The 9502-nt window shown below is 38.6% G+C and overlaps 1 protein-coding gene across 1 annotated transcript in view; it reads left to right on the top strand.

The window, feature by feature from the left end:
* The first annotated feature begins 448 nt into the window (after positions 1 to 448).
* Positions 449 to 9502, top strand: part of LOC141827291 (uncharacterized) — a 10383-nt gene continuing 1329 nt past the window's right edge. The window contains exons 1-2 of the mRNA XM_074714505.1: positions 449 to 1516; positions 5664 to 5737. Of these exons, the coding sequence (XP_074570606.1) occupies positions 449 to 1516; positions 5664 to 5737 (1142 nt within the window). The remainder of the gene's footprint in view (positions 1517 to 5663; positions 5738 to 9502) is intronic.

The following is a 9502-nucleotide window of genomic DNA, read 5'->3' on the forward strand; positions in this document are numbered from 1 at the left end:
GAAAAGAAGCCGAAGACATAATTAAAAGTGTGGCCCTCAACCATCACCAATAGGCCACTCAGAGAAGTAATCCTGCTAAAACCCTTGGAAAATATGAAGTGGACGATATTACTATGTTAAATGCACAGATGGAAGCCCTCAATAAGAAAATTGATAATATCAAACGCTAGCAAAGTTAATGCAGTATCAACATCATATGAACTTTGCGATGATTCAAGCCATACAAAGAAGGTGTGTCAAGTGGGATTATTTCAAGCACAGATCGCTCAACTTGGACAATGTGACGCCATTGGTGCATTCAATCAAAGAAACAATCCGTACTCTAATACTTACAATTCAAGTAAGAGGAATCACTCAAATTTTTTCGTATCGCAACAACGAAGGAACATCTTTTCCGTCTGTACTAAAGCAAAACGAAGAAATATCTGATATCCAGAAACTTCTAAAGATGATGGAAGAACAAAGGACAGAGAACTGTCAAATGTTTTCTCAACTTCAAGGTGATATAGCAAAGCTCAACGAAAAATTTGATGCATGTGATAAGAGGTTGAGGATGCAAGAAATACAAATAGCACAGCTTATTTCTTCTCTTTCATCAAGACAAGTGGGTGCACTTCCAGAAAAATCAGACTTCAACCCTATGGAGAACTATAAGGCTATCGAACTGAGGAGCGGACGGATCTTGAAGGACAGAGAGACACAAGGGACTACTCCTTTGGGGGATATTTCAGACACATTAGCCGTCGAACGACTTCCTTTCCCTATGCCCACTGTTGGAGACAAATCGGAAGGAGTTGAGACTGCTCCACCCAGTGAAGAACCATCAAACGAGACTACAGTGCGCAACATACTTTTCCCCCAAAGGCTCAAATGTAAACAAAAAGATGCTGAGTTTGAGAAATTATACAACATGGTCAAAGACATCACCTTGGACATTCCTCTCCTCGACGCTCTTATCGAGATGCCTCAGTTCACCAAATTCATCAAGAGGCTAATGTCAATCAAAAAAATAACAGAGGCTAGGCATACGGTAGCTCTAACGAAGGAGGTCAGTGCAATAATTCTCAATAGCAAACCTCCTCCCAAACTCAAAGATCCAGGAAGCTTTACTCTCCCATGCAGAATTAGTAAGATGACTATTAGTAGGGCATTCTGTGACTTAGGAGCAAGCGTCAACATAATTCCCTATACGACGAGTATAAAATATGGATATACGGATCTCAAACTCACCACCATGGTCATTCAACTAGCAGATTATTCTTGTAGACACCCAATGGGTATAGTGGAGGATGTCCCAGTAGAAGTCGGAGGATTCACTATTCTTACTGATTTCGTTGTGTTTGACATAGAAGAAGATCTGTCAATGCCGATTATTTTGGAAAGGTCATTTTTAGTCACTACAGGGGTGAAAATCAATGTAAAGAATTACATACTGTCTTTGGAAGTAGGAAACAAGAAAGTAGATTTTAACCTCTCGTTGTATTCAAATACTTATCTTCTGGACAAGAACGCTGCTGTAAGTTGGATGACAACTGAACGAAAGAGAAATCATCGCCAACGGAAGAATCCATATCGGCCGAGGTAACAAAGAACCTTTTTGAAAAGAAACAGAAATACATAGTGCTGGATAGGGCCCGACTACGAGGGCTCAACCAATAGGCCTTGTTCACACGTGCAAAATAGGGGTCGAGCTAAAGACCTTAAACAAGCACTTCTTGGAAGGCAACCCAAGGGTTTTTATATTTTTTCTTTTGTTCATTTTTTATTTTAGTTATTAATTTTTTCCTCTGGGCACGTGAAGGTGCTTAAAATTCTGTCTCGTTCAATTCTTGCCAGACAAAAATTTTCTAGAGACGGAACCTTCCAAGCAACCTACGTCTTCGATCAGACATGTGCTTGATTGATCAAGCAAGTTCTTGACCAATCAAAGTACACCTTGATCGAAACATAGGATCGATGGAACTCTTGTGTTGGTATTCAGGATCCATAAGAAAGATACAAAGGAAATAACTATGCAGCGGAATAAAATAGTTTGTACCTTTCCTTTGTAGATTGTGTAGAAGATGTTCGTTACCCGAAGACCTCTTGATCTTCTGCTGTATTCCTCTCCTCTTCTTGGACGTCGTGTGGGCGATGATCTACCAAGATGAAACTCCATCCAATTTCTTCTATTCCTCTCTTCCAAATCCGATGGCAACAAGGGAAGGGAGAACCTATGGTTGAGACACTACCTTCTCCACTTCCTCTCTTCTTTTCTTCCTCTCTTCCTTTCTTCCTTTCCTCTCCAAGCCGCCACCAACCAAGGGAGAACCAAGACTTCTTCTCTTCCTCTCTTCCTCTCCTCTTCAAGCCGCCATCAACCAAAGGGGAACCTTGATTAGGGGCGCCGGCCCTAGGAGATAGAGAGGAAGGATAAGGTGTGGCCAGCCCTAGGAGAAGGAGAGGAGGGACAAGATGTGGCCGGCCCTAAGGGAGAATCCCCTCAAGGTGGCGCCGGCGCCGGCCCTAGCCAAGGAGAAGAACAACACAAAGTCGCGCCTCCCTTAGAGGAAAAATCAAGGAGTATTAAAGGAGTTGGGGGCCGGCCCTAGGAGGCAAGACAAGAAGAAAATCTTGATCTTGAGCCGCCCCCTCTCCTCTCCTTTTATAGCTTTGCCATCATAGAAAGTTTAGGAAAAAATAACAGAATTAATATAATTTTGTTGGATAACAAAATTAATATAATTTTATTGGATAACAAAATTTAATAAAATTTTGTTGGATAACAAAATTAACATAATTTTGTTGGATAACAAAATTAACATAATTCTATTTAGGATTAACCGAATTCTGTTAATGAATTCTTAACAGAATTCTAACAGAATTCTTAACAGAATTCTTAACAGAATTCTTAACAAAATTCTAATAGAATCTTATTGGGTGGATACGAGGCTTTATCCAGAGGCTACAACAGGGACCTAGAGGAGGAATTGGTTTAGGCCTCCTGATGGGCTTGGGCTTCCCGTGTTCTCCCTGAACACCCAACTCAAGTCCATCAATAATAACTCATACCACTAAAGGGTTATTATTGAACTACCGCACCAATCCCATATTACAATATGAGCTCCTTCTTATTATGAGTGCATTAATCTCCCTGTGTTTAAGATATCGTATGTCCGTCAATTAATTGAATTACTGACAACTCAATTAATTAACTTCTAATTCCGAGAGTAGTACCACTCAACTTTATTATCATGCGGACTAAGTCCACCTGCAGGGTTTACATGATAATCCTTATGAGCTCCTCAAGGGGACATCATCAGCCTAAATAATTAGGACACAGATTCCTTCTATAATCAACAACACACCATATACATAGCATTATCTCCCAACTCATCGGGCCTTTTGATTTAACGAATAAATCTCACCCTTTGATGAATTAAAGAAATAAATACTAAGTATATGTGCTTGTTATTATATAGGGATTAAGAGCATGCACATCCATAATAACAGAGGTCTAGTTCGATTATATAGTCAGTATAAATCGAACGACCTCAAACGGTCCTGCTCAATACACACAAAGTGTACTAGTGTAATTTTATAGTCAAGATAAACTAATACTAATTACACTACAACCATTCCAATGGTTTGTCCCAGTCCATCTTGGTTGTGAGCTACTATTTATAATTTATAAGGAACCGATAACATGATCTTCTGTGTGGCACCACACACCATGTTATCTACAATATAAATTAAGTGAACAACTGCATTAACATATATAAGAAATGTAAAATGCAAACATTTGACCAAAGTAATTCTTATTTCAATTATTTTAAAATAGATGTTTATACAAAAAGTTAGGCTTATAGTATACATCCCAATAGCACGACCGTGCATCTTCCACAGCAAACTAACAACCTCAGCCCGTGCCACCTGTGCACGAGCGTGTCTCACATATAGAATACCTACTTTTGCAGGTCATGCCTACCAGGCATGGCCATGCCTCATCCTTTTTTTAAGCAGCACACGGCCGTGTGTTCCCTAGAACACGCCCGTGCGCCCCTATTTTTCCAAACCCTATTCACCATCTTCTCCAAACCACCATTCCAATCACCCCCAAATCCTCTAATCCTCCTTCCTTCACTTCTTCTCCACTTCTTCTTCATCTCTCCACTGAGATCCACTAGAAAACCCTAGATTTTCTCCCTCTTTGCTACCCACTTAAATCTAGCAACATGTTAAAGAGAATCTGCAAAACAAGAGGAGCGAGCGGAGGAGAAGAACCAGAACGACGAAAAGGAAAGGAACTGGCAAGGGAAAAAGCTCCAACGAAGGAGAAGAGCAAAACTAAAGACAAAGGGAAAAGAAAGGCCACTGAAGAAGATACTGACAATATTCATGGCATCATCTTTCAAAATAATGATCAAAAGGCTAGGTATAATTGTCTTGTCTCTAGAAAGTTAGTTTGCTCTCATTATATTGATGATTACACTATGGAATTGTTAGGGATTAAGGACGATTTAGGTTGGATGTTTGATAACATAGGATGGCTTGAGTTTATGAACATTAGGCACCCAACCTACCCCAGAATAACCCTAGAATTCCTTAGTTCTCTAGAAATCTACTTCACCACCGATGAAAACTATAAAGGTAAGATCAATTTTAGATTATTTAACGTAGAATATGAATGAAATCTAGAGGACTTTAATAATTGCTTTAGTTTATCTACTGATGTGACTAGGAATTTGATAAGAAATTTTGCATCACCCGATTTTGGAAGATGATCACTGTCATCGAGGAAACCTATGACCCATCCAAGTCCAAAGCCTTATTATTGCAAAACTCAATTTTTAGGTACCTCCACCACGTCATGATCAAGACCATCTTTGGTTGAGCCGAGAGTGACAGCGTGGTGAAGAAGATAGAACTTTATTACATCTGGGCTATGCTTAGTGAGGTTGAATTCGACTCAGATTTCTATTTCCTTTAACATCTAGCTAAAATAGCTAAATCTTCTACAGGGATTATAGTAGTGGGCGGTCTTATAACAAACATCATCATCAGCTTGGGTTGCAACCTCTTATATTTAGAACCCATTTTAGGCAATACCAAGGTTGACATTGAAACATGTTTAACAATGAAAATGATTTCCAAAGCCGAATGGGGTTACGTTTTTAACAGAGCATTAGGGTTTCCCTTTCCATTGCTTAACCCCTCAAAGACTACCATAAGAAATATCGAACACTGGATCCTACATTCTCCAGCCCCTAGTCATTCCACTCCCACTTATCAACCTGATTTAGAGTATGACCAAGAACCATCATACCACCATGAGCATTCCTATCATGAACCTCCTTCCCCTAAATATGAACCTGCTAGACATTCTTATGCATATGGTGAGTCAGGTTCAGCTTTTAACTTTTTTGCTTTCCGTAGCTCTCTAGATACACTCCATGAAGAGCACTCTGCTCACCAACGCCAGTTGGATGAGTATAGTACTATGACTCAAGAGTAGTTTGAAGAAATACAGAACCACTTTAGAAGGGCGAAGGAGTTCTATTCATCTGTGGATAATTTCATGAGGCATCAATATAGGGAGTGGAACAGAGGGGTGGAATTTAGGAGATCAATGGACCTTACACGCCAACAGATTGCCTCATTATATCAATATCATGAATATTTAGGCAACTTACCTCAACGCCCTAGATTCCCTCCTAGATATCCACCTCCTCCAGATCAGGGAAGAAGATGGAACGAGGTAAATCTAGAGAGTATACATTGTACATAACTTGCATTTTGTTTTAAATTTTATTTTTGTAATTTGTTTAAAATTTACTTTGAACTTTACTTTGAGTTTTGTTTTATTAATTCATGGTAAATAGCATGTGAATGATCACCGACATCATCTTAGGAGTTTGTCCTTTTATAAAAATATTTTTCTAGATGATTGTTTTGATGCTTGTGGCTAGTTTTTTAAGTACTATATTTTTTCCTATCTACCATAACAAGTGAGCAAGTATATCTTGAGAGAGTTGAGACATTTTCTAGTCTAAGGATCTTTTTACACTTTTGCCTAATCTAGGAGATGGATAAATTTTGAAATTAGTCATGATTTATGAGACCAGACTAGTACTAGTGTTTCTTAGGTGTCCTCTCAACTGCATTTTGGTTACTGGATAAACTCGAATTATGGAAGCTCATTTGGAAAAATCTAAATCCAAAAATAATAATTCTGTAATGGTTGCAACTCCTTTTCATATTCACAAATACCTTGCTTTAAAAAAAAGGATAAAAAAATAGTTATCGTGAGTGGAAACTGACTAGATATCCCTTTGAGACCAGTAAGGGTTACTGAAGAAATATCTATCATATTTTTCTTGATATCGAGTATTCCTTTGAAACCTTGTGTAGACCGGTGCAAAGCACCTTTTGAGAGGGATGACCCTAGTTGGTGGCAGGTAAGTGTCTAAGGTCAGAAATATTTAGGAACACGGTAGCATGATGACTTGACTCTAAGTATGGTTTTGATACCAATTGGATTATGACCACTTTTGCACTGAGCACGGAGAACTTATTCTTAGGTCTTGTCTTAATAATTTTGAGTATCATGCTCACCATTGTTATGGTTTGATAGCATTGGATTGATGTGCTATGAATTATGATGCTGCTATGTGTTTTTACTTGAAATCTAGAGGCATGTTTTACTTGAGGGCAAGCAAAAGTTTAAGTCTAGGGGTGTGATATGTGTAGGGTATGCATATATTTTTACTACTTTTATTGGACATCTTTATGCATTTTCATGTTGATACTCTATGTTTATCGACATCCTTTATTCATGCACTAGGCACATTTTCTCTATTTTCTAGTTCGGAGGTCTGCTCTCATACTTTTGCATTTACAGGATGGAAATCAGTGTGAAACAAGGTGGAATGAAGGAAGAACAACACAAGCCAAGAAGGGGTCGTGCCTACAAGGCACGGTCGTGCCTTCCACACAGAGGCGTTCCTTCTCCAGGTCGTGCCACCAGGCACGGTCGTGCCCCAGAAATAGAAGACCACCAGCCTCAGGTCGTGCCTACTAGGCACGACCGTGTGGTTCGTGCCTCCTTTCCAGAGCAGCAGCCTTCTCTGGCCGTGCCTACCAGGCACGGTTGTGCCAGTGGGGAGTCAACACCAAGTTTTTCGGCCGTTCCGCAAAACACGGCCATGTCATTCCACCAAACACGGTCGTGTCAACAGAAACTTCCCTCGATCTTTTCGGTCGCGCCGTGAGACACGACCATGCCTCTCCGATCTTTTCGATCATGCCACGAGGCACGACCATGTCTCCCCTAGAAGCCTATTTAAATAACTTTTTGGAACCCTTTTGGGGGGAGCCGTCAGAGGACAACAAGGAGCGGCCGTAACCACGTTCTGAGAGGGAATTCACCGTCACATCCATCTTCCTGAGGCTACTCCACCGCTTTCATCCACCGCCGACGAGGAGATCACAATTCAAGGAAGACTGCACATATTGATAAGTCATTTTTCCTTTTCTTTCTTAGATTTTGGAATAATGATGAATTCTTCTTCTTCCTTCTTGAGTTGTATCCCCCCTCCGTCATGGAGTAGATCTCTTTGATTCTAGGATGTAGGAGAAATTGAGATGTAACGGATGATTGTACTCGATGGATTTGTATTTGCTATCTTCTATGACATGTTTATGCTTTGTTATATGAAATTGTGTCTTGTGCGTATTTGATGATATTTTGAAGACTTGATTTCATATGGATGGGAGTGAATTATAGATTTACAGGAAATCTTAGGATCGTATGACCGGGGTGCCTTGTGACAGGAGGTGAACCTTTTTAACCGGACTTTCCGAGGAGATTCTTAAACCGTAACAAATTCTCAAGAGGGATAACTAACAGTTATTGTTTACTAGGAAGAGGTCCTTAATTGGGTACTCAGTGACAGAGGGTAGGATACCAGTAGTATTGCCGGAGTGGCTGGTGACAGCGGGAGAGCTATAGAACCGGGCTATCTAGGTATCATCTCGAAGTAGTAATCTCTAATTTGATAACTTGGTTAGGATCCCTACATTGATATAAACATTGAGGAATAGCAAAACATCCAAAATATTATCAGCCATAACTCTCATAGACTCCGAATCCTAGGATCGTTTCCCATATCTGCCTTACAGTTGATTCCCTTTCATTTGAGGATTAGGTCATTCAGTTCTCCTTCTTTCTCGGCCCAACACTAAAACCATTTCGTTTGTAACTCTTTTTGTGTTAGTCTAGTGATTAATTCCACAGTCCCTATGGATTCAATAACTTTTTATTACTTGACGACAACCATACTCTTGCGGGAGCCTATCATAAATTTAATAGAAGATAGAAAATTTTGGATAAAAAGAAATAAACCTCCAATTTAGGGGGAGCTAACTCTTAGTGTTACTTAGACTAGAATTTAGGTGTTGTTAAGTTTATCTAATTTGACTCATTTTAATTTGTCTGATATTGACTCATTTTGACTACTTTAGATGTTGATACTTAACTTATTTGTTTAGATGTTCTACTCACTTTGACTTGCCTTCATTTGATTTCAAAGCTACTAACCTACTTGAGTTTTAATCTTGATTTCTAATTTACGTTTGCTTTACCTTCTTAAGCTTACTTTGTTTTTTACTTGAGCTCATTACTTGATTTTACTTAAGCTCATTGCTTTCTTAAATTCATTTATTATATAAGAATTTACTTAAAGATTCAAATTGCTCATTTAAATGCTTACCTAATTTTTCACTTATCCAGAGCCATTTTATTTAGCACTTAACATGCCCGCTTGCTTTATTCAAATGTTTAAGTATATTCACTTATTCAAGTTAATATTTGCTTATTCTATTAGTATTTATATTGCTTATTCAACTTATCTTCAAGTTGATCATGTATCTTACTTAGAGCTTGTTTACCTCTACTTACATGACCATTTAAAAGTCTATTAATTATTCAATTATTGTTAAGATAATTATCATTTAAGCCAAATCTATTAATTCTTGCCTTGAATAGAGTCTAATGCTTACATGTTTGATAAATCCTTAGACATGATTTAAATTATATGAACTTGTATTAACTTGTAGTGACTTTTAGTTGACTAGTTTTGACTTGTATGTTGACTTGGAGTATGTTTGAGTTTATGTATATCACTTGCACTCTTACTTATGTTGACTATTCTATGTGCAAGTCCTACTTGATTTTGACTTATAGTTGGTTTATTCTTAATTATACTTGACATATGCTTGACTTGATAGTCGAACTTATGCTTTCTGATGACCGTTAGACTTGCTTTAACTTAACTTACACTACTAGAAAAAAGTTAATAGACAACGCGGAAAATGCATTGTCTTTGGGGGTGAAAAAGCATTGTAAGATGCCCTGTTGTAAATGGGGTCCCTCAACGACAACGCTTTTTAAGCGTTGTCTTTGTTATCATCGACAACACCTTCGCAACGCAGAAAAAGCGTTGTAAATATTACAATGTTTTTT

This window comes from Curcuma longa, chromosome 4 (genome assembly GCF_044706935.1).
Source record: "Curcuma longa cultivar G26 ecotype Majalengka, Jawa Barat chromosome 4, ITB_CL_G26_1.1, whole genome shotgun sequence".
NCBI lineage: Eukaryota > Viridiplantae > Streptophyta > Magnoliopsida > Zingiberales > Zingiberaceae > Curcuma > Curcuma longa.